This window comes from Pteronotus mesoamericanus, unplaced genomic scaffold (genome assembly GCF_021234165.1).
Source record: "Pteronotus mesoamericanus isolate MK-2021 breed Mesoamerican mustached bat unplaced genomic scaffold, CSHL_Meso_final scaffold_174, whole genome shotgun sequence".
Taxonomy (NCBI): domain Eukaryota; kingdom Metazoa; phylum Chordata; class Mammalia; order Chiroptera; family Mormoopidae; genus Pteronotus; species Pteronotus mesoamericanus.
The window spans coordinates 44,856,690-44,880,406 of NW_026555309.1; the positions used below are offsets into that span (position 1 = coordinate 44,856,690).

At 57.2% G+C, this 23,717-nt stretch overlaps 1 protein-coding gene across 6 annotated transcripts in view; it reads right to left on the reverse strand.

Moving 5' to 3' along the window:
• TRAPPC9 (trafficking protein particle complex subunit 9) overlaps positions 1-23,717 on the reverse strand; it is a 258,056-nt gene that overhangs the window by 80,574 nt on the left and 153,765 nt on the right. For all 6 annotated transcript variants that reach the window (XM_054590526.1, XM_054590529.1, XM_054590528.1 and 3 more), the window contains one exon: positions 1,455-1,597. In XM_054590526.1, coding sequence (XP_054446501.1) covers positions 1,455-1,597 — 143 coding nt within the window. The remainder of the gene's footprint in view (positions 1-1,454; positions 1,598-23,717) is intronic.

Sequence of the window (23,717 nt, forward strand, 5' to 3'; positions counted from 1 at the left end):
GGAGGGCAGGAGCCGGAGAGCCCCTCAGCTCCCCGGCAGCTCCTCCAAGGACGGGTCTGCGCCCTGGAAGGCCGGCACTCCCCATGCGCGGAATTGCCACGTAAGGCTGCAGCAGCCGTGGCACGGAAGCCAGATCGCCAGAGGGCGACAGGACCCAACTCGGCGGGCACAGCGTCCAGGAGCTGTGTGCGCAGCAGGGGCAGGGGGTGCAGCCCAGCCGGGGAAGGAGAGGCCTGGAGCACAGCAAGGGCCTGAATCCCTCCCAGAGCCGCCGGCAGCGCGGCCAGGGCCTCCCCAGGGGCCGTGCTTCACGCGAACCCCGAGCGAGGCCAGCTGCAGCCAGGAAGGCTGTTCTCTGGGGCGCAGAAAGTGGCAGGTGATGAAACAGGGTGTTAAAGGGCCCCAGCGACGCCATTAATCCTTGCCCAAGCCATTCTCCAATTTTGGGGAAGACAAACAGTCTTTCCTATAAACCAGAACCACACTTATTATTTCGGACCGCATCACTTTAAAAGGAGCCTTATATCAACATTCACACGGCACCAGCACCCCCGGGGAACAGACAGCTGGGCCGAATGTGCTGTCCTCTCCAGGCGCCAGGCCACGCCGGCGGGTCAGTGTGTCAGCACTACTGCCTAAACTCCCCTGACGGCAAACAGCGACCCCAGGCCGTGCTCCCCGGAACGGAAGGCTCCCCGATGGGAAAGCCGGGCAGCGCTCGGGGCGCTCGGGGCCTGCTCCCCACGGCTGCTGGGCGCCTGGGCCAGGAACCGAGCGGTAGAGGGGCCTATGAGCTGACGCCCCAGCAGCACTCTCAGCCCCGTGGCCCCAGTTCACCACGGGGCAAGTTCTGGGTGGGAAACTGTCATCCTGCCTGTCACAGAAGGACACCTCCCATGCCGCCGGCTGCTCCTGGGTCTGTAGCAGACGCGCTGTCTGACCTCCTCCTCCCAAAGGAGGGCCAGGTCTGGCCAAGGAGACAGGAGGGAGGCCTCTGGGCAGGACGGCCCCGGGCAGACACTGCCCAGTCTCCAGAGAGAGGGCGGCTCTGCAAAGTGAGGCCCCCGCTGAGCAGCCTGGCCCCACACACAGCTCTTCTGGGATGCCAGACGTGAGGCAGAAAGAGCCATTGGACCCCTCCAGGTGTCCCCAGCACAGGCCAGCAGAACGGGGACCAGGCATGGGGCTCGCACGGGGCCACGTCCTGCACGGTGGCGACCACAGACAGCATGCGGGAGTGCTGATGCGACCATTGCAGCCTCTTGGGAGGGGGGACGCCCCTTCACTCACCGCTGCCTGTTCGCCTCACGAGGACCTGAGACCCAGGAGTCTCAGCAAGTTGGCCCAAAGTTGCAGACACGACGGGAGGCGGGGCCAAGGGGAACCCCGAGGTTGGGACCCCGACACATCAGCCTCCAGGAGGCGGCAACCGCAGGGACAGGCCCGCTGCTCACCTGGTTGCCGGCAGCGTGCTGACCCGGGTGAAGAACACCGATGGCTCCACCTCCGCGCGCAGCCCCAGGGACAGGCTCCTGTGGTAGCCCGCGGCGTGGCCCGGGCCTCCGGAGTACTTGAAGTGCAGGACCGCTTCCAGGGCCTGCGGAGATGGAGACAAGGCGTGAGAGCCCCCGAGGGGCCGGCGTCCCTGCAGGAGGCAGACTGCACACAGATATGAATGGAGACGCCCCGGCTGGTAGAGTGTCGCTCCTGCCCCATGACCCCAGCCCCGCGCCGCCGGCGACTGCCTGTGCGGACACTGGCCACTCTCTGACCGTGAGCACCAATGGAAGGGGCTCTGGTGTCACTTGGGGCTGGGATGCAGCACGTTAGCAAGGACACACACATCGGGCACGGTGGGGCTCCAGGCCCATGGCCAGGAAAGGCTCGAAGCCACGGAGACGCACGGCCACAGGGCCACCCCAAGCCAGAGGCCCAGGGGAGAGACGAGGCCTTCCAAGAGGCACAGGGCGAGACTCCATCTCCCGGGGCAGAGCCCACAGGAAGGAATCAGCTCTGAGGTCAGCGAACCGCTCTAGGCTGAGTGGGGGCTTTCCTGACAGCCCAGCGTGGAGAAGGGGTCTCCTGCCAGCCCAGCCCCCGCCCGCCGCGCACACCGTCCCTGCCCGGACCCACTGTCCCATGAAGCAAACGCCCAGGCCTCTGTGGGAGGGGCATCAAATGCCAAGGGCACGGGGCAGGTGAGTGTCCAGTCTCGCTGGGGGAAGGCAGAGGCTGAGAGGGGGCCAGGAGCACCGGGCCCGTCCCCTCCCCACTCGGCCTCGGTCCCTCAACCACTAAATGGGAACAGTGATGAGTCCCATGCTCGCTAGACTTTGCAGGAGGTTCGATGAGAAAAATGGCAGTGTCAGCACGGGAGGCGCGGGTCAGATAAACTCCTGCCTCCCCCGGGGCCCTGGCCCCTGACCTCCCGAGGCCACGCGGCTTAGCGTGGACCTGACCGGATGGAGTCCAGTGCCATCACTGTCCTTTGCTCACATTTTTTTCACAGCAAAATACCCATAACATAACATGCACTCTTTTGAGCATTTTTAAACGCACAGTTTTGTGGCATTAAGCACCCACACACCGTGGCATGACCAGCGCCACTGCCTACCCCTGGGACTGTCGTCTCCCCACGCTCCACCGAACAACACGCAGACTCCCCGCGCTCGCCTCTGCCCCCGCCATTCCCTTTCTGTCCGAGTCCGACAGCCTGGAAACCTCACACAAGTGGAACCCGGCAGTTTTCGTCCTTCTGTGTCCGGCCTAATTCACTTGGCATAATATCCTCCAGAGTCGCCCATGCTGCAGAGCCATCAGAACTTCCTTCCTTTTTAAGGCAGAAAAACAGGCCACTGTCTGGATAGACTGCATTGTGTTTGTCCGTCCATGCGTCCATCCGTCCGTCCGTCCGTCCGTCCGTGGGTGGCGGGGCTACATCCACCTCTTGCTGTTGTGAATCATACTGTTATGAACAGGGGCATACAAATACCTGTTCTGAGACCCTTGCTTTCGATTTTTTGGGGTATACATTTACTTACATAGATTTAATTGTATTAGGAACCCAGCCATTTTCCACAGTGGCTGGACCACTTTACATTCCCACCAGCAATGCACAAGGGTTTAAACTTCTCCACATCCTCGACGACATGTTATTCCTGGTCTGGGGGGCTGTTGTTCCTGTGTTTAATAATAGCCCTCCTGGGGCATCAAGCAGTGCCTCGTGGTGATTTTGATTGCATTTTTCTAACAATGAGTGGAATGACGCATGTTTTCACTGCTCACGGGCCATCTCGCGTCGTCCCTGGAGGACCGTCTGTCCGAGTCCTCCAGCCCTGCTCTGACACGCACCTCCCTGCAGCCCGCACACAAGCCTCTCCCGCCGCCGGGGCCCTTCCTGGTCCTCTCCAGCACAGGAGCCCTACTAGCTCCTCCCGGCCCAGAGAAAGCCCCGCCTTCTCCCGGAAGACTCCCATGCCTCCCCACTTACCGGGGCTCAGAGAAATACAGGTGTTTTGTTTTTGTTTCTTAATATGCAAGGATCATCTTTTGGACTCACCAAAAATCTCAAATCCTTTTCCCAAAGCACTGTCCTATCACTGCCCAAGGATTGCCGACTTCCTGTGAACGGGTTTCCTGGGAACGTGCCTTATGCTTTCTGAACCTCCCCCCCATCATCATCAGAAGGCGAGGAGACCCCCATGCGCACACAGCCCCGTAGCCTTTGGGAATCCAGGTGCCCGGGTGGCTTTCACTGGGTGGGGCGAGTCTTCCACTTACGCGCACACGTCCAGAGAGCTGCTCTGCGCCTACAGCAAGACGGACAGGGCGTGGCCGTGGTCTCCGAAAACTCAGAAAACGCTGAGTAAACTGAGTGAACAAGTATCTGGATAAATCAACAAACACACAGAGGACGCCAACCCCTCCTCCAACACACACAGAGCCACTTCTTCTATGGCAAGTATACTGGTCAAGAAAGCAAACAGATACTCAGGAATGGCCTTGCAAAGCCAGAATGTGTTCAGTAACAAAACATGTCACACTGGCTTTTGTTTGTTTTTTAGGGTAACTTTAAACCTCCCCTCCAGGGAGTGATGCAGTAGAAATCTTCGGGGAACTCAGTAAAAAAATACACTGAGATAGAGAACTACAAAGTCCCATATAACAAAGAAGAAATAGTCTGTTTCTATTTTCTTAAAATTGGATGTTTCTTTGCTCTGTAGAGAATCAAGGAAAAGATATAATTATAGAGAAACTATCTGTCTAATTTATGAAAATCAAGAACAGAAAAGGTTTTCGTGAAATTATTGAGTATTACTGCCTTTCTTCCTTGATTAAAAAAGCCTTCTCAGCTGCATAAATTAGAATATTTTAATAAAACCATAGAGTGGTTGGTAAGGCAAAGATGCAGGATGTTCATGTTTCTCAATCACAGTGTAAGCGGAGGCCACGCACCGCTCTGCCAAGGGACGGTCCCTTCTCAGGGTGCGCTGCAGTCCCAACTTTGAGAAGAGACCATCGCAGAAATCGGTGATGGGCAAGGGACTAAAGAAAAATATATTTGTTTTCTAGGCATACAACTGATTGCTAAGCTAAAATGAATGGTTTTTCAATGGCTCCCTTTTACTGAGCACCTACTAAGTGCCAAATACTCTGCTGAGTGATCGATTTGTATTGACTTCAACAGTCTCAAGAGCCCTATAAGGGAAGTCCTGTTCTCCCCGACAAGGCTCAGAGCAGCGAGATGACTGGCTCAGGCCACTCACCAGGAAGCAGCGCAGCCAGGACAGGAGCCCGGAGCCCTACAGCCAAGCAGCCCGCCCTCCTGACGCTTGTGCAAATCATTCAGAGGAGCGTTCCTCCACCCATCCACCCCTCCACCCATCTACCCATCCGCCCGGGAGGAACGTCTCCCGCGTGGTGAGGGGCCGTGGCAGAAGACACGGTCGCACCTTGAGGGGCCCACGTCTCCTCGAAGACACAAGCCCAGGACGTCTGAGACACGCGGCAGCCCCCCGCCGGGGAGCGCCACGGGCCGCGGGGGCGGGGAAGGCATGGCCTGCGCCTGCTGGGCAGGGGCTGGCAAGGGACACAGGATCGAGCTGTGACCAAAGCGAATGTGGACACACACTAAAGAAACAGCCATCAAACCAAAAGCTAGTTCTTGAAAATACCAATAGAAGCGACAACCCTCTAGGTTAAGCTCATCAAGGGAAAAAGAGGAACTAATGACCAATATCGACAATAAAAATGAGGGCTGTCTTTTGGTACAGATCTATACACATTAAAAGGATAATAAGGGAATAATGTAAACAAGTTAGTGCCAACAGATTCACCAACTTAGGTAGAGTGGACACATTACCAAGTGGAGCCACGAAGAAACAGAAAACCTGAGGAGCCCTATGGCAGTTGAAGACACTGAATTCATCATTTAAACCACCCTCCTAAAAGCTCAGATGTTTTCCCAGCTGAATTCTACCAAACTTTCACATCAAGGATAGAACCACTTTTACTCAAACATCCTCAGAAAACAGAGGAAGGGAGAGTTGGTCCTCATTGTTTTTGTGAGGCCAGTGTTGCCCAGATACCAAAATCAGACAGGAGTTTACACAGGAAAAACTATAGGCCTATATTCCTCATGAACTTTGATGTAAAAACTCTTAACAAAATAGCACTGAGCCAAATACAGTAATGTGTAAAATGGGTAGTGCATTAAGACCGAATAAGTTTATCTTAACGCAATATTATTTTAACATCAGAAAATGCATGTTATTCATATTAAGAAACTATTAACAGACAAAAAAAGAAAAAGAAAAGCTACATGATCATCTCAAGGGCTTCAGAAAATGCAGTTGACAAAATTCAAAACCCATTTATGATTTTTTTATAAATCTCACCAACGTAGGCGTAGGAAGGAACAATGACAATCTATAAAGTGCACCCGTGAACAATTTACAATTTAAACCATATTTAACAGTAAAGTAAATGATTTGCCCCTAAAACTCAAAACATGGCAAGGCATGGCTTTATTTCTATCAACACTGTACTGGAGATCCCAGCAAGTTCAATAAGGCAAGACAAGGCGCACCTGTCGGGAAGGAAGAAGGAAAAGTGCCCACAGACAACAGCGGCATCAGGGAACCCACGGCTGCCTTGGAAAGCGCAAGTCCCGCCTGAAGAGTGGGTCCGAGGGAGGAAGAGGGAGCCCCCGCCGCAGGGCAGCGCCCAGGCCCCTGGAGCCGCGTGAAACGGCGGCTCGCTTGGCACAGGCGCCCGGCATGCACGGCTGCCAGGACGCAGCGCCGCGGAGGCGAACAGCGCAGCCCCTTAACCCCCCATCAAAGACTGAACGATCTTAGCTGCAAAAACCCAAAATTTTAAGGAGCCTCAAGAAAATCAAGTCCGCAAACTTGCTTTTCACCTGGGGAACCCAAGACCCGGAAAGGCACGGACGACTGACCCTAGGGGACGCGAAGGCTCCTGTCCAAACCCGGCCCACCTGCCACGCCAAACCCCCGATGGGGGGGCGGGGCGAACACCCTCCCCTGGGCCCTCCTCCAGGCAGTCGGCCACCACCAAGGGGGGCCCAGGACAGCAACTAGACCTGCTCCAGCCTCTCGTCAGTGAAATGAGGCTGAGAGGCAATGTCTTGGAACAGCTACCCTTCCCCCCGTTTCATGGTAGATTTTCTTCCTTATCAAACAAGGAGAAAAGTTGTCAAGAAATCATCATTTTGGGACCACTGGGGATACTGGAATGGAATGTGCATGCTATAACATCACTGTACCACTGTTAAGTTCCATGGCTGTGATAATGGCACAGCAGGTCCTCATATAACGCCGCTTCGTGTTAACACTGATGAAAGAAATCGGGTCCCAGCCACGCCCCCTGTCTGTGTGGGGTCTGCACATCCTCCCCAGGGGGGCTTTCTCTAGGCGCTCAGGTGTCCTCCCACCTCCCGAAGGCGCGCACAGGAGGTGACGCGACACGTCCACGTGGTCCCTGTCTGCGTGAGTGTGGGCGTGAGCGGCCCTGGGACGGAAGGGCGTCCTGTCCGGGGTGGGCCCCGCCTTGCTCCCCGAGCTGCTGGGACGTCCGACCGCCTGCCCTCTGGACGTGGAGAAAGCGGGCGGGACAATCACCATCTGACTTGCCTTTATTACTCTTTCTTAAATGTATGTCCAACTGCTGTTTAGCTCAATGTTTTACACTAGAAGTGTCCTGGGGTCTTTATTTAGGAATCTGGTCATGTTTCTGTGACCAGAAATACACACTGTAGGAACTTAACTCTTGTTTATATCAATTAGCCTGTGGCGAAATCCGTTTCCCCACACATCACATTGCTGCAGGTCACTTTCCCAGAACCCACCAGCGATGTTAAGTGAGGACTTACTGTATTGTGACCATTTAGGAAAATGTCATTGTTTTTAGGAGCTCTGTGAACATTCGGAATTGAGTACATGTTTTCAAGGGGGGATCATAGATAGCCTCAAACTTACGTACAAATGGTACTCCCCGAAAAAGAGAGTAAAGAGTATGGATGTTTACTACACTATCCATTTAACTCTGTGTAGGAACTTCAAAGTAAAATGTTGGAGAAAGTAGTAACGAATCAAGTTTGCCCCCAGGGCGCACACGAAGCACTGAGCCGCATGGCAAGCGCTGCCAGGCCTGTGCCGGCTCTGCCTGCGTCTGCGTGGCGAAGCGGCTCTGGCAGCAGCGGGAGGGTCCTCTCCTGCCCTCCAAGCTGCTCACCCAGTCCCCAGGCCCTCCGGGACACCTGTCCCAGCCCGCAGGAAAAGTGGTCAAGAGGAGGAAGCTGCCTTTGAACCACCACCAACTTCTGCTCGACACGAATTCAGTTTTGCTTCTTCACCATCACCAGGTTCAAGCCCCCAGTACGTCATCAGAGAGAAGCTCACGAGCCCCACCTCACCGATGAGGAAAGGAGGCTCGAGAGGACGGTGCCGCACATCCGGTGCCCCTCTGCAGGGAGCCTCACTCTCCGTCCCCACGTGCCGAGGGAGGGCTCACCCAGCGCCCCTCCCTTCCCCGAGCCTTGGCTCCCATGGAGCACGGCGCGGGATGGCCCCCAGAGGACAGGGACCAGGGTCACTGTCGCCAGAGAGGCCGTCCCGCCTCCCTCCAGGAAGCCCTGACCTGGTGCCAACACAGGATCACCTGCGAGGCGTTTAGCCCGAGGACGTGGGCCCCATGCCAGCATTTCTGATTTGCAGGTCGGGCGGGCCCCGGGACTCTGCATTGCTAAGGAGACCCCAGGACACCAAAGCTGCCAGTTCAGGGGTCATATGCGAAGAACCGAGACCTGGGGATGGGGAGAGGGGGCAGCCTCTCTCACTGGGGAGGTGGGAAAAGAATGAGCCCCGCCCCTCCCGCCGCAGGAGCCCTGGAGCCGGGCTGGGGCACCAGGGAGCCCTCTGGCCGCAGCGAGGCCGCCCTCCACCTCACTTCTCCCAGGAGGCGAGCAGACACTGTTCTAAACAGCTCGTGCGAGCAGGGGCCGGCCTCGGCGTCCTCTCCTCCAGAGCCCGGCCCCCCGCACCGAAGCCGGCCCTGGGCTGCCGGTCGGATGCCGTCCCCACGACCACTGTTCCTTGGCAGCCCGTGCAGAGCCACACGCCTCGGTCACGCGGCACACACTCGCCGAGCCCACCCCAGACTGCTCCAGGGGCGGAGGGAGAGGGGTGCGATGGGCGGCCCGGCCGCAGGAAGGCAGGCGCTGGGGAGGGCAGACAGGGCCGCCGGCCAGTGGGGAGAACAGGGACGCCCGTGCCTTGGGGCCCGGGACTGAGCGCTGGGCCACAAGCAATCAAACCACAGAGAGAAAAAGGAGAAGTTGCCACGGACTAGGACCTGGCATCCTCCTAGGCACGGGCTCCCCAGACGCAGCTTGTCAGTGACAGAACTCGACCTCGCACCCGCCCCACTCTGAAGTTCTCGCTGAGAGACAGCCAGGCACCGCTGTACGAATGGGCAGCGTGCCCCGGTCCGCGTCGGGACCCGGCCTGGCGCTCCCTCCAGGCATGGCTGCGCCCAGCGCGTGCTCGCAGCCTGGCGCGCTGCCCGATGAGGGCCCGGCAGGCGCTTCCTGGACAAACGCACGCATGAGTGAAAGGCGGCCACACCCTCAGCACCGACAGGAAGGGTTTTCCGAGGATTATGGCTTCCTGGCCCCTGGGAGAATCAGTCTCTATTATAAATGGAAACCGCGCAGTCCCGCAGATGCTACCTATTTTACTTAAAGCGCAGCTGTGTGACAGAACATTATCTCTCTGCTAAATATACATTTCTAATTACACTCACCTAAGACGTCTTCCCTCCAAAGACTAAGAATAGCTAAATAATATAATTACAAAGGAGTAACATTCTATGTCAGCTGAAAACATGAAGCCAGAGGTAAAGTAGGATTAGTGAACAGACAATAAGTCGTTGCATATGATCGTTAGTCTTAACAACAGAAACAAGGCATAATGAGGGCCAAGAACTTCACCCCCAAACAAGAGCCCCGTCGCCACCTCGGCCCCCACACCCGGCCTCGGCCCCCAGCACCGGCGCAGGCGGAGAGGAAGGGCGGGCGGCGGCAGGAGCCCAACCCAGGGGCTGGGCGGCAGCTCTGCGCATCCCGGGCTGCCCTAAGCCGGGCGCCCTGTGCAAGCAAAGGCGGGGCAGCTACCGGTCCGCTGGGCGGCTGTGGGCATTAAGGAGGGAACGAGGGCCTGGGGTCTGACTGGCACCAGCCCCTGGTCCCCATGTGGAGACCACCTGGCTTCCTAGCGAAGTCCACGGCGGCGCTCAGCCTTCTAGAGAAATGGAACCAACAGAGCCCGGGGGAGGGGGGGCGGGGGGGCGGGGGGAGCGAGGGGAGCCGGGGGTAAGGCCACCGCCCGGGGAAGCCGCACACAGGGGGCCAGTTTGATTATGGTCCTCCACTTACTCTTTTTACCAAGCATTTGCTCAGAGTCAATATTATTCTATTTAACCAAGAAAAGTGAAAAGCAGTTCTGGCCAAGGCTACAGTTTGAACTTAGTTCACGTTCCAGCAGGATTGGCTTTCCATAGATCAGTGTCTTTCTCGTGAAAATGATGGCATTTTAACCAGAAGGAAAAGAACTTGGGGGGTTGTTTTTAAATAAAACATGGGGCTGACGTGCCATAGCCAGCCCCCCTCCCGCCCCTGTTACCTGAGGAACCCCTGGGTAAGGGCCAGGGGTCGGGAACTGAGACTAGACCGCAGGCTCACAGGCGGGCAGAGCCCCGGCCGCACACCACCCCCCGCCGCCTCCTCACAGCCACGGAGCCCTTGCTCTCCTTGCCCGGCCCCCTTCCCAGGACGGGAGGGGCCTCCGCAGCACCCGCCGGAAGGCAGCAGGTCCCGGCGGGAGCCCGTGCTGTCCCCCAGCCTTGAAAGACCTTCCTGGTGTCTCTCCTTCAGAAAACAATGCGCAGAGGTGTGGTGTCTCGACGTGGCACGGCCACCTCTGCCACAGGCACAAAGCCTGGGAGGTGCCCAGGGAATAATTCTCACCATTTCATAGACTGTGACTCATGGGGGAACGAAGAGAACGGCACAGAGTTATGTTACAACGCCCGCCACCGGCCCTTTCCTAAATTAGAGCTGTTCTAAAAGCCACTCCAAGTTACTAATGCTCTTACCTGACTCTCCGTACCAAGCCGTGAACTGAACCTGGGTTCAGACCTCCGCTCCCCAAGGGAAGGCCTCGCTCTCTTCCCTGGGCGTTAACCTCCTCACCTGTGAGGGGTGGGGAGGGGGGCACGGCACTTACTCCGCAGGCTCGTCCTGAGGCAGAGAATTGTGTACAGAGCCTTCAAAGGTCCCCGTCACACCCGCAACGCGCGGCTCCTGGTCCTGCTGCGGAGGTGGCCGTGGGGATGCACCGAGTCCCTTGCGACTGGCTCAGGCCCGTGGCTGGACAGACGGGCCTCCAGCCGCCCTCCCTGCACACCCCCATGGGCAGCGCTGGGAAGAGCTGAAGATGGCGCCTCAGCACCCGGGGACGCAGCCACCCAGCGCGGCAGCGCTCCCCTCCGGCCGTGCGCACAGTCACGCGTGCCCAGTGACAACAAGCGCACAGTCACACGCACACGCGCACGCGCACGCTCCTCAGTGGGGCCGCCCTTCAGAAACATGCACACACACACAGAAGCTCGGTAAAGGCAGTGCCAGCACACGGGCAGGTCTTCAGTCTGAACGCAGACAGAGCAGGCCTGGTCAGAGGACGCGTCCAAACGCAATGGGCACAAGTCATTCCCCACGTGGCACCTGGAAACCTGGGTCACGGCAGTCCAGGGCTGACGGGCGGGCCACCCTGTGTCGTGATGAGATGTCAGAGACTGAAGGAGACCACCTGTGGCTGGGATGAGGAGGAAGAGAAGGCACAGCCGGCACGGAGAAGAGGCAGGAGGCTGGGCGGGCTCCACGGCCACGGCGGGGTACCTCCCGGGCACCTGCACACCTGACGCGGGGCAGGTCCGTCCGTGGTCCCAGTGCAAGACACACACAGAGACCAGCAGTGACGATACACAGTAACCAGGCTGTGTGGGCGCCTCATGGGACCTGGGCACCGACTCAGGCACCTGGGACTCAGGCCCCATTCCACGGGGCTCCGCCAACGCCAACCAGGCTCCCAGGTCGCCACGGCACATGCTGCCTCCCGCTGCTCTGCTTCGGGGGTGAGGGGGGCACAAGTCAGGGAGCGGCCGGGGCCCGGCTCCTGGTGAGGCAACGGCCCAGGTGGCCAGGAGAGGAAAAGAGCAGAGAACAGCGACCCAAGCTGAGTTCCTGGAGGGCAGGGGGTCTCGCCAGGAAGCAAAGGGTCATCGCGGGCCAGAGGCACATGCCAACCACCCGTGGGAGATCCAGTCAAAGCCACAGGCTCCAACCAGAACCTGGAACATAGCCACACTCCAGAACCAGCCACACGAGCTAACTGCCACCATCAGAAAGGATCCGGCACAAGGAGGGTCCTCCCGAAAACCTTCCTGGAAACACAGTCTTTGGAGACAGACACGAGTGGCCTCAAGCTGGCCCTGCACCAGTGAGGAATGCTTCAAAGCGCCACCCTGGCGCTGCGCTAACACTGCCGCCGCAGCGGGTCTGGCAGAGCCGCGTGTGTCGGAGCGGCAGGCGCACGGCAGTGAGCCCACAGCCCCCGCCGGGGACTGCGGAAGAAAGGGGCCCGCCTCCGTGGAAAGCCTGCTACGCACCAAGCAAGAACCTCCATCCTCATGTGAAATTCTCACCACAAATCCCCAGTCCGCATGAGAGGAAACTGTCCGCTGGCCTGCCCTTGGACCCAGAACTGTCTGACCAAACCACGCAGCAACCTGCCCCCCGCACTCCAAAGTGGCCTGCGCGCCCCTGCTCTCAGCCCCAGTCCCGGCGACCAGATGTGCCGTGAGGTTCTGGGCTGGACCCTGACCGGGCAGAAGGACACCGCAAAGCAGCCAGCAGGGCCAGGGCAGCGCTGCAGGGCCACGTCCAAGTTGAGAGGGGCGCGTAGGTGCGGCGATTCCAACCTGGCTCCCGGAGGAGTCGGCAAGCGACAGGGGGCTGGCGTGGCGGCGAGTGGGCCGCCCCCAGGGCGGTCACATCTACACGCAGGGGCGGCACCACATGCCGGCTTCCGTTTCCCCAGCACATCGCACCCAGGGGCCCCGGCCAGCGTGGCGGCTCGCAGGGCGCGCCTGCTCCGACTCAGGGACACGGCCCCTGCTCAGCGTTAGCTGGCCCCTGGGTCAGCCCTTACACGAGCTGAGATTGAGATCAGTCCATGCAGAGAGAAAATTCATTTCCTTTCCCCAGTCACTTCGCGGAGTCTTTAATATTAAGGTGCGGGGGTGAGAACGGCACCGTGGTGTCACTGCGACAACTGGTTCCCAAATGCCCTCCCGCTAAACATTCATGGGGCCTGGTGTCAACTCAATAACGCAGACACAAGACGACCGGCCCATGGACAGGGCCTCCTCAAAACGCCCTCCCTCTCTCACGCATCAGGACCTGCCCTGGGCCCTGGGCACCCGTTCACCCGGCGACCCCGGGGAAGCTTCCTGGACGCCTCACTCATTCACTCGTCCGTTCGTCCGTCCGTCCGTCCGTCCGTCCATCCGTCCTTCCATCCACATGCTCACTCAGCCTCTCGGGCTCACCAGGCACCTCCGGCCCGGGTCCAGGGGTACTGGGACGGAGTAGCACCGCGGGGCTGGGGGCCACAAGTCCTCCCCACGAAGACAAACCAGGCAGGAAGGGCCCCCGCGCACCCCCCAGGAGAGACGTGTGCACAGGGGCAGGCCACCCTCCAGGCTGCGGGGAGAGGGTCAACGGCATGGAAAGACTCTTTTAGGCAAATGAAACAGCGTTTAGAAAGAAAGCACGCCCAGCACAGGATGCCTCGTTCAGGGAGCTGCGCGCCAGTCCGTGTGGGCTCCCAACCAGGCTGTGAAGAGACGGATGCAATGGGCAGGGACCCCGATGGGAGAGGCCAGGCGAGGAAGGGCCTGCACCCCCCCGCCCCCCGGGAAATAGCCCCGCCCTCTGTCCTGACGGGTGAGCCAGCTTGTTCCAGAGCCCACAGGGAAGGAATCGCACTGTGTAAGCTTTCTGGGTCTGGCTTCTGCTGCTCAGCCTGGAACCATCGGTGTTTTGAGCGCATCGTAGCCTGGTGCCTAGTGTTGCCAGGAGCACTGCACCGTCTGCAGCTACTGGTCTCGCTGTCGCTGGGCACAGAGGCCACTCCCAGTGTGGGGCTGCTCTGAACAGAGCAACAGGGAGCGTTCACGTGTGAGCGTGGGTAGACGTGGTCCTCACGGCTCCTGGGTAAGTCCCAAGTGCTCCACGTGACAGAGGCTGCCCACAGGGCTCTTGGGTGCCTGTCCCATTCCATGCGTGTCCCAGCTGCTCCATTCCCCACCAGTCCCTGGGCAGTGGGTATATGGTGCCGCCCACCGTGACTTTGACCTTAATCCCCCGAAAACGTATGACGCTGGGCATCCTTTCACGCGTGCTGGCCATCTGAGTCCTCTCTTTCGTTTGGTCAAAGCTGTGCACACTCTTCATCGGATGACCTCACTGCTGAATTACGTCCTACGAACAACCCCGGCTGTAGTTCACAGGGAAGCTTCCCTTTGGTTCTCCTTCCCCCACTCCCTTCCTCATTACGTTGATACTTTTTGTTGCCTCTCTGAGCACAATTCTAATAACTGGCAGGGTCACTTCTGCATTGGCTTCGATTCACTGACTCTTCTTTGTGTCACAGCTCCTGTTTCTCTGCTGCTTTTGCAGGACTTCGCGAGCTTCGTGTTGTCTGACGTCTAGACATCCTCCATCTCCCTCTACAGACGGTGGGAGTTGGCCGGGCTGGCAGGAAAGGGTGCGGGGGCAGCCTGCTCCTGGAGGCCTGCGCTCCACTCTGGGGCGAGCCGAGCGCGGCCTCGCCCCCCGAGCGAGGCTGGCCCTACAATGCTGTTTGACCCTGGGGCCTCAGGGGCTGACCCCAGGCTCTCCACTCAGACTGGTCAGAATGTGAGTGTCCCCTGGCCACCGGCTGGGGCCACTGGGTCTGTCCCTGGCCTGCAGGGCTTCCACCTCCACATGCCTGGCTTGGGACTCAGCAGCGAGCTCGAGGGGACCCCGCAGCTTCCAGAGCACGTGGCCCCTTCCTTGCTGGCACAGCTCCAGCCATCGAGCTGCCTGCGTGCTGGCCTTGCCTCCCTGGCCACCCCCGCCACCGCCGTACTCCGCCTGTGCCCAGCCCCCCGCGGGCCTTGGCAGGAAGCCGAGGCGGCGACAGGCTGCGCCTCGTTAGCCTCTCCTCCCGGAGCAGCCACAGCGCTGGGCTGGGCTTCCTTTTCCCCTATTATCTGACAGCTATCATTTAAATCGTTTTTCCCATTTTCTAAGGGTTCGCAGCAGGACAAGCGCATCTCCAATTACTCCGCCATGGCAGCAGTGGGCCCTTTCCCGGACAAGCGCTCAGAAGCCGTGATGCACACGCCACATGCAGGGTGGCCATGCCAGGCCCGGGGCCGCTCCCCGCAGGGACCGTCCTAGAGGCTCCAGGTGAGTCCACGGCTCGGCCAGCTTGGGAGACAGGACTGAAGAGAGAGGGCAGGGTCCACGCTACACGCCAGCACTTCTCAGTCACCTGGCTGCCTGGGAGGCCACGCAGGCCCCCACCCCCGCCTTAGACTCCAGTTCAATGGGTCTGGCAGGCCCAGGCATTTAATGCCCCTGAACGTTCCGACCTAACCTGAAGTCAGACGGGACCTATGGCCCCGAGGGGCCGTGAGGCTGCCCTTTGGTTCCAGGGCGCAGGCAGGGCGGTTCCCCAGGGGAGCCTGCCATCCCCAAGACCGTGCAGCAGCCCGCGTCACCTTCCCCAGCTTCCAGCCCTCCCGTCTCAGCTCCAGGCTGCGACCCTAAGGTGTGCAGGGGCCATGCAAGGGGCTGGGGCTGCATCCATGGAGAAGGCTGGTCTCTGCCCTCAGGAGTCCACAGGCGAGTGGGGGGTGGAGAGGCGAACAGGACACAGCCCCGTGAGCACAGAGCTGTGGGTGCTCCGGCGGAGGGCGGGCGCGGAGCCCAGGCCTGGCAGGCGGTGAAGCTGTCCTAGCAGACAGGTGTCTGAGCAGGGGCTCAGGGGTAAGGAGCCATAGGACAGACAAAGGGGAGGAAGCACTAGGCACGAGCTCTAGGCGTGAAGACAGACACAAAACAATAGACCAGGAGGAGCCTGGACGCTAGGGTCGGGGGCCGGGGAGGGCTGAGCAGAAGAGTCCTCAGGGGCCGCGTCGTGGAGTTAGAGGCGAGCCCTAGGGGGCGCGGTCCTCTCCTGTCTACTGCCCTGCCCCCAACGCCACACTCACCAGCGGTGCCTGGCGCACAGTGGTGCTCACAGGACATTTGGCAAGTGAACGAGGGTCTGCGAGGCGCCTCCTCATCGGCCCCACCAAGGCCAGCACCCTGCAGGAACAAGGCACCTCGAGGCCACCAGGCAGACCCCGTTTCTGACTCACAGCTCTGGTGCACGTGGCCCCCGCTCGCTGTGCCCGCCTCACATGGCCACCGGCCCGGGCGCACAGAGCCTCCACGGGTCAGCGGCAGTGGCATGGACCGGGAGAGAGGGCTCCTCTGTGGGGCCCACCGCCGTCGAGCCCAACGCCTTCAGCCCCGCCACTCCCGGCGAGAGGCGGCCCCCGGAAAAGGCTAGTGGGACAGAGGGAGGGGCAGGACGGGCAGTGAGCAGCACGAAAGGGGGTCTGCAGTTGGTTCCAAATAACAGCGACAGCTGCGCCGTAGTCCAAACACGTGGCACACACATTCTCCCTAAGGGATACGGTTATCTCACCGAGAGGCTGAAAAACAGCACCTGAAACCATTTCTGCTTCTCAGGAGTTCTGTTCTGTCTTCTTCAGAGTAAGACACACCCCGGCGGGGGGGCATCACAGGAGTGCAGAAGCCGGACTCCTCGTGCCTCCCAAGGGCCCAGGCTCAGCCGCACCCCCCGGGCCCGAGGGTCCCCTCCGCACCCTAGGCGTGGGGGCCCCCCCGCGCTGGAACACGGCCATGCCCTGCAGTGCTGCCAGCGCTGGGCTGGGCTCCTCGGAGGGGAAGCGGCAGGGCAATGGCCGTCCTCCGGGGAAGCCTGTCCGGGGAAAACGAGCTCCTGCCTCTCCGGCAGCCCTTCTCCCTCCGTAGCCACTGACGCGCGTGGCTTGTGACTCTGGGCATCAAAGCCGCAGGCCTTTCCATGACGACAGCGTCTAACAACTCTCCCCAGTCTCCCAATCTACTTGGCAGGACTAACAGGTTCCTGAGCCAACTGCGCACGGACCCGCACGGCCCCGCACGGCCCCGCACGGCCCCGCACGGCCCCGCACGGCCCTTCCCTAAAAGACATAAAGGAGGTCGTCGTGTTCGCCCAGCGGCGGGCGAGGGGAGACGGCCGCTGCTCACTCCCTTTCCTTGGTTTCACACAGTGACATTTGTTGATAGGTACATAGAACTCTGGGTAACATGAGCCGGAGATTCCCATTCTAATGGTAAGAAAGGACAGGAAACACAGTGGGGACAGGCTGGCATTTTTAACTTGATGAACGGGAAAGCGCCTGGCAAACAAGCAGCGGGACGAGAGTCACCTGGCGGCAGAGGCTGTATTTGCCAGGAGCCCCCTGCAAGACCAAGAACACGGTTTGAATGGACTTCCCGTGTCCGGCACAGGGTCAGGACAGAGTCAGAGGACAGCGCACCTGCCGTGTGTGCCCGAGGGGCCTCAGCGCTGGGGGGCAAACGGCACAGTGGGGGCCGTACAGGGAAGGGAAGCTACGGGTGCCTGACCTGGAGTTTTGCAAACACCGCTCAGTGGCTGAACCCCTGGAAGCAGAATCTACGTAATGTGTTTCTCCGGCTCGGACATCAGATTATAGGAGAAGGACAGACAGACTGGTGTGGTCTGGCTGTGCCCCCTTCACTACAGGGCCGGGTGGGCCCGCGAGCCCACACGGACAGTGAGGAGGAACAGCACGCGCTGCTTTCCGCCGGCTGTGGGCGGCCCGAAGTCACGGGCGCCGAGGCCAACGCGGAGGAGGCCGCAGGACTCCCGGGGGGACTGTGAGGGTCGCTGTGGTCGCCTCGTGTCAAGGCAACGGCTCTCGAGCAGGTGCCCGAGTGACAGGAACTTTTACATTTGGAGGAGGCTTTCACTGGGGAATTTTATATCATCACGAATTAAATAATATTCATTGTCAAAGACATGTCCGTCATCAATATTCCTCAGCTAAAAACAATTCAAGCTCGGCCGACCTCCGAATGAAACCAGGCCAGCAGATAAAGCAAGAATGGGCGGTCACCTGTGTTATGAAATTCTTAAATCAAAACAGCTTAATTAGCCCATTTGAATTTTGCAGGCAGCAATCGGGCCTAATTAGTTTACCACAAACAGCGTGGCTCCGGACACTTGTTCGCCCCTCCGTGACGACGCTTCATTTGGCGCAGCAACAGCGCTCTGCCTAATAAATTAAATCAGCGCATATTAACCACCTGAATTATGCATGAGCCCTTCTGCTGTCAGTGCGAATGCCGTTATTTAATCTGTGGTGCTATATTAAGTAATCCACCCTTGACTTTCCCTTCATGCACAATACCTTGCAGATAAAACACAAGAGGGAGAAAACGAGATTTTAAAATAATGTTGAGAGGATCGCTTTCCAAAGGCGCCGGCAGCTGGCCACGTGCATCCAGGCCTGGCGGGAGCAGCGCGGAAGCCCTGCGTTTGAACACGGCGAGGCCCACAGAGGAAGGAGCCACGTCCCCGCCTGATGTCCCGGCGCCCAGGAACTTGTAAAGAACGTCAGTATCGCGGCCGACTCAGCAAACCGCAAAGAACGGAACTCAGGCCCATTTTGCTCTTCCACCCCCACCCCCAGGCGGGGCCGGTGCAGAGAGCTCGGGAGCCAGGGTCAGACCTCCGCGCCCACGGAGCCTGGGCCCGTGACCTCCAACAGCCTCCTCAGTTCCTCTGAAGCGTCAAGACGATGGCATCCGCCTGCAATGGCCTGGGCAGGGCGGCCTGGGGGGCACAGGTAAGCCCCAGACCCTGCAAAGAGGTCGGAAATGGCATCCTCACGCCACCGGCCGTGTCCACACACACACAGATCACAAGTGGACGTAACCTCTGTGAGCTCAGGGACCTCACACGCACAAACTTTCGGTAACCGCATCACACGGCATCACCTGAACGGACCAGAAGCCTGCCAACACGCACTGCTGATGGGCATTTAAGTTGTTCCCACATTTATTATACAAATAAAGCTTGCAAGGACTTCTTCACACATACCTTCTTTTCCTATTTTTAATCAATTTAGGATAGAGAGAAAAGATAGAAATGTCAGTATTGCATAGATTATATGTACTAACATGTAGCCTTCTTAAGAGATTGTACCAACGTAGATCGGCAACAGAAACATGTTACTGTACCAGTTTTCATACATCTTTGTTAGTGCTGGACTTAATGTAAAAAAAATACACACATAAATACACACACATGCATACATACATAATACAGGTACACACACACACACAGAATGGTGGCTCAAAGGTATGTAAATTTTTTGACTCATCAACAGTCAATTAGTCATTGCAATGAGGAAAAAAATCACAACACGCACCAGCCTGTCCGTCCTGCCCCGCAGCCAGACACGGCGCTCCGGGGGCGGGGCGGGGGCTCGCTCTGAAGCGTGCGGCGGTGCCGGAGCAGCGCCCCGGCTCCCCACACGCGCCCGGCACTGGCTCGGAGGACTCCGCCCGTCACACCACTTCCCGCCACATGGCCGTCGCCTGAGGCCAGCCAGGGCCCAGGCTCCCTGCCGGGTCACACGCGGTCAAAGCCGTCCGCAGGGCAAGCACACACGTCCACGGGGGCTAGAGATGTGCCAGCAAGGCCTTCAAGCCGCCACATGTGCCGGGTCCCTCGGGGCCTCTTACGCCAAGCACCGGGCTGCATGGTGGGGGGGCAGGAGGGCCCGGGCCCTGGTGGCAGATGCGCCGGAGGGGCACGGACAGCCTGTGACCTGGAGCAGCCCCTGTGCCCAGCCAGCACGCTGCCCGCGGCAGCGCCTGGGCCCTCGGGGCCACCTCCACACCAGCACGTCGCCACTCAGCTCGCGTCAGGCTCACGGCCATCCTGCCAGGTACCCGGCATTTTTTCTCCAACTGACAGAGGAAGACACTGGGGCCCAGACGAACGGCGGACTGCTCTGAGCGGACGCAGCTGCTCAGCGGGAGAGCCCGGCTCAAACTGATGACTTTTAGAAAAGGCAGCAAGACAAAAAAAGTCATTTACGATGGACCCTAGGTCTAAAGTAAAGGTGGAACTATGGAGTTTTGGGGGGAAAAAAACATTGGAAAATATTTTTGCAACCTGGCGGTAGGAAAAAGTCTGTTGGGAACAAGAATGAACTATGGATGAAGAGAAACTATTGATAAAATAGAATCATTAAAGTGAAAACTTCCCATAAAGAAGAGCATGTGAAAATGAAGACAGACCCCCCCTCCAGCCCAGGCGACGGAAAGCTGCGAAGACCGCGCTGCAGCCTGACGCCCGGGGTGGGTGGGGCGCAGCCTCCAGAGCGCAACTTTCCCATCAGGCAGCTGAGGCCGTGGGGTGGCAGACCACGCATTTCCCACTCATTTTATGAGGCTACAGTGCCCTTACATGAAAACCAAAAAAGACGCTACAAGGAAAGAAAACAACGGACCAGCATTACTCAATACTTAGGTGCAAATCCTCGATGGAACATCATCAAATTGAACCCAGCAATACACATTTATAAGCACCACCAACAGGTGACAGACAGATAAATATTAATAGAGAACAATATACAAATAACACATCATGGCCAAATGGGGCTTACCCTGGAAATGTACAACTAGTTCAAAATTTTTTAATTAATCAAAACAATTCACCATATGAGCAGGAAGTGAAGAAACAGTATCTCAATAAGCAATTGGTAAAGTTAAACATCTGCTTATTTCTTTTTAAAAAAAACCCTGAGCATATAAGGAATATAAGGATACTTTCTCACCCTGAAAAACAACACCTATGAAAAGACAAGAGTCACGTCCCACCTCACGGGGGAGGCTGCCTGCTCTGAGGGCAGGGATGCGGCGAGAGCACCTGTGTTCCCCGTTCTCGGAGAACGTCATGCCGAAGAGCTACCAAGGACAGTGAGAAAACAACCAAACACACACAAGAAAGAAAGGAACCTGCCTCCACTCACAGATGACAGCAGCCCCAAAATCATGATACTGACTAAACCTTAAAAAATTAAGCGCAAGGTATGTGTGCTGAAAACAGCACAGCACTGATGAGGTAAAGACTTAAATACAAGGAGAGATGTGTTTTGCATTCATTGAAAGACTCAGCATACGAGTAGTTAAATGTCAATTTCCCCCAAATTTATCTATGGGTTCACACCATCCCAGTTACACTTCCAGCAGGATGTCTGGGAGGACTCAGTGAGCTGATTGTAAAATTAACAAATTAGTGTGGATAGGCAAAGGAACTAGGATAACAAAGCAATTTTGAAAAGAAGGAGAAAGCTGGCAGACTCACACGACCTGGTTTCCAGACTGACGGTAAAGCCGCTATAATAAGGATGGTGTGCTATTGGTGAAATGTGTCATCAATCAATATAACAGAAGAGAGTCCAGAAATAGACCCCCACACACACGGCTGGTTGCTTTCCGGCAAAGCTGTAAAAGCAATTCAATGGAGGAAAGGCTTTTTAACAAATGTTTCTGGAACACCTGGACAGCTACACACCAAAAATAAACAGACCCTCAACTCACACCTTGTACCACAAGAAAAATAAAACCGAAATGAACCACGGCCCCAACAGCACAACTCCAACTATAAAAGTGTCAGAAGAAAACAAAGAAAATATGTGTTGCCTTGGATTAGGCAAAGGTTTTGTTAGATACAACCCCAAACCATGATCCACTAGAGAAAAAGAAAAGACTGAATTTGTACTTCATCAAAATTTAAAACTTCTGCTCTTTAAAAGACAGTGTTAAGAAAATAAAAACATCAAGCAACGGAAGATGATAGATTTGTAAAGCACATACCTGGCAAAAGATTTATGTACAAAGCATATATTTTATAAAATTCTCAAAACTCAATAATAAGAAAACAAACACCTTGACTTTTACCAAAACTTGGTAAATGAGCAAATGAAAAGGTGTTTAACATTATCAGTCATCAGGGCAATAGAAATTAAAGCCGCACGCCCATTAGGGTCACTGGAAAACAAACAAACTCAGCAAGGCTGAAGGGGCGAGGGTGCAGGGCAATCAGGGTCCCGGGTGCTCTGGGCGGGGGAGGCAAAACGGCGCGTCCGCCCCGGAGAACGGGGTCGCGGCTTCTCGTAGGTGTAAACAACACTTGCCACGTGACCAGCAATTCCGTGCCTAGGTATCTGCCCAACAGAGATGAAAACACATGCTCACCAAAACCGTCAGGGGAAGTTTAGAGCAGCTTCTGTCATGACCACCAAAAACTGCAAACAGAGCGAACACTCGTCCCCTGGTGGATGGGGACGCGAGCTGCCCTGTACCCCACTGATCAGACGCTCCTCAGCGCTCGGGAGGGACAAACGACCGAGGCACACAGGGACGCAAATCCACCCGAAAGGCATCGTGCTCAGTGAAGGAAGCCTGAAGCAAAGCTACAAACTTTAGGATTCCATTTACTTAGGAAATCTTCAGGAAAAACAAAACTACATACCAGAAAACAGATTCGGGGTTACCAAGAGTTCAGTGTCGGGTGCTGGGTTGCCCACAAAGGAGTCTGAGAGCATTTTTTAGGGTGAAGGAACCACGTGGTATCTTGATTTTGGTGGTCACAGTCATATGTATAACTCTCTCAAAACTCACAAATCTGTACACTAAAAAGGATGGACTTTCTCGCATGTAAACGATTTGAGGAAATCTGAATTTCTCTAATGAAGAGACAGGCCACAGACGAGGAAGAAGTGCTCACAGGGTATGTGCCTGACAAATGTCTTGGCTGAAGTACATGTAAAGGTCGCCTACAAATCAATAATAAAAAACCCACACAACAGACAAAAGGCTCTACGAGTCGCTTCAGAAAGGAAGACATGAATGACCACTAAACACAGGAAAAAGCGCTCAATGCCATCAGAATTAGGGAAATACAAATTATACTACATAAGACGACCACCACTAGACAAACTAAAACTGTGAAATGGGCGCTGCGTTTCGGTGAGGATGCAGAGCGATGACCCCTCCAACACGCCAGGGGGGGACCGTGAAACAGGCGGCCGTTCTGCGAAGCCCAACCACACACTGTCGTGGGATCTAGCAATTCCACTCCTAAGAAACCCCAGTATTTCCACATTACCAGTATTTTCAAGACAAATTAAAAAAAATTGTCCACAAAATTCCTTCTGTCATAATATTCATGACAGCTTTGTTCATAATACCCAAAAACTGAAAACAACACAGGTGTCAACAGGAAAATGGTGTAAACAAATTCTGGTAACGTCCACACAATGGAACAGGAATTCAGCCATAAAAAGAACAGAACTACCCCCAGACGACATGGGTGAGCCTCGGGAACATCACACTAAGCAAAAGAAACCGGACGCGAGAGCATTTACCAGGCAACGCCCGGCACGTGCCGTTCCAAACGGACAACGAAGGTGCAAAAATGAGAAGGGCGGCGGCCCCCGGGGCAGGGTGCTCCAGCGCCCTGAGAGGGTGTGCAGGGGAACGCTGTGGGCCGGCTGAAACATCCTAGGCCATGCCAGGGGCGGGACTCACAGGACGGACCCGCCTGTGTCAACGCGGAGCCACGATTCACGCCTGACAACACGCACCAAGCTACCTTGATGAGAATCGGCTGCCACACCCCTGCCGGCACTGAGGGCGCCCTCCGTCCGTGAAGCGGGGCGTGGGTTTGAGAGAGGCAAGGAGCAGCGGGGCGGCGGCGGTCACTGTCGCCGGCTAACCACCACATGGGGACGCGCTGCGTCATCCTGCTTACTTCCCACGATAAACACTGTCAAGCACACAAAGCGGCAGAAATAAGGCTACCGACGGTGAGCACAGGCCCCCGACACTGCTCCCCGAAAGGGCACTCTGCAGACTCAAACCACGCGGG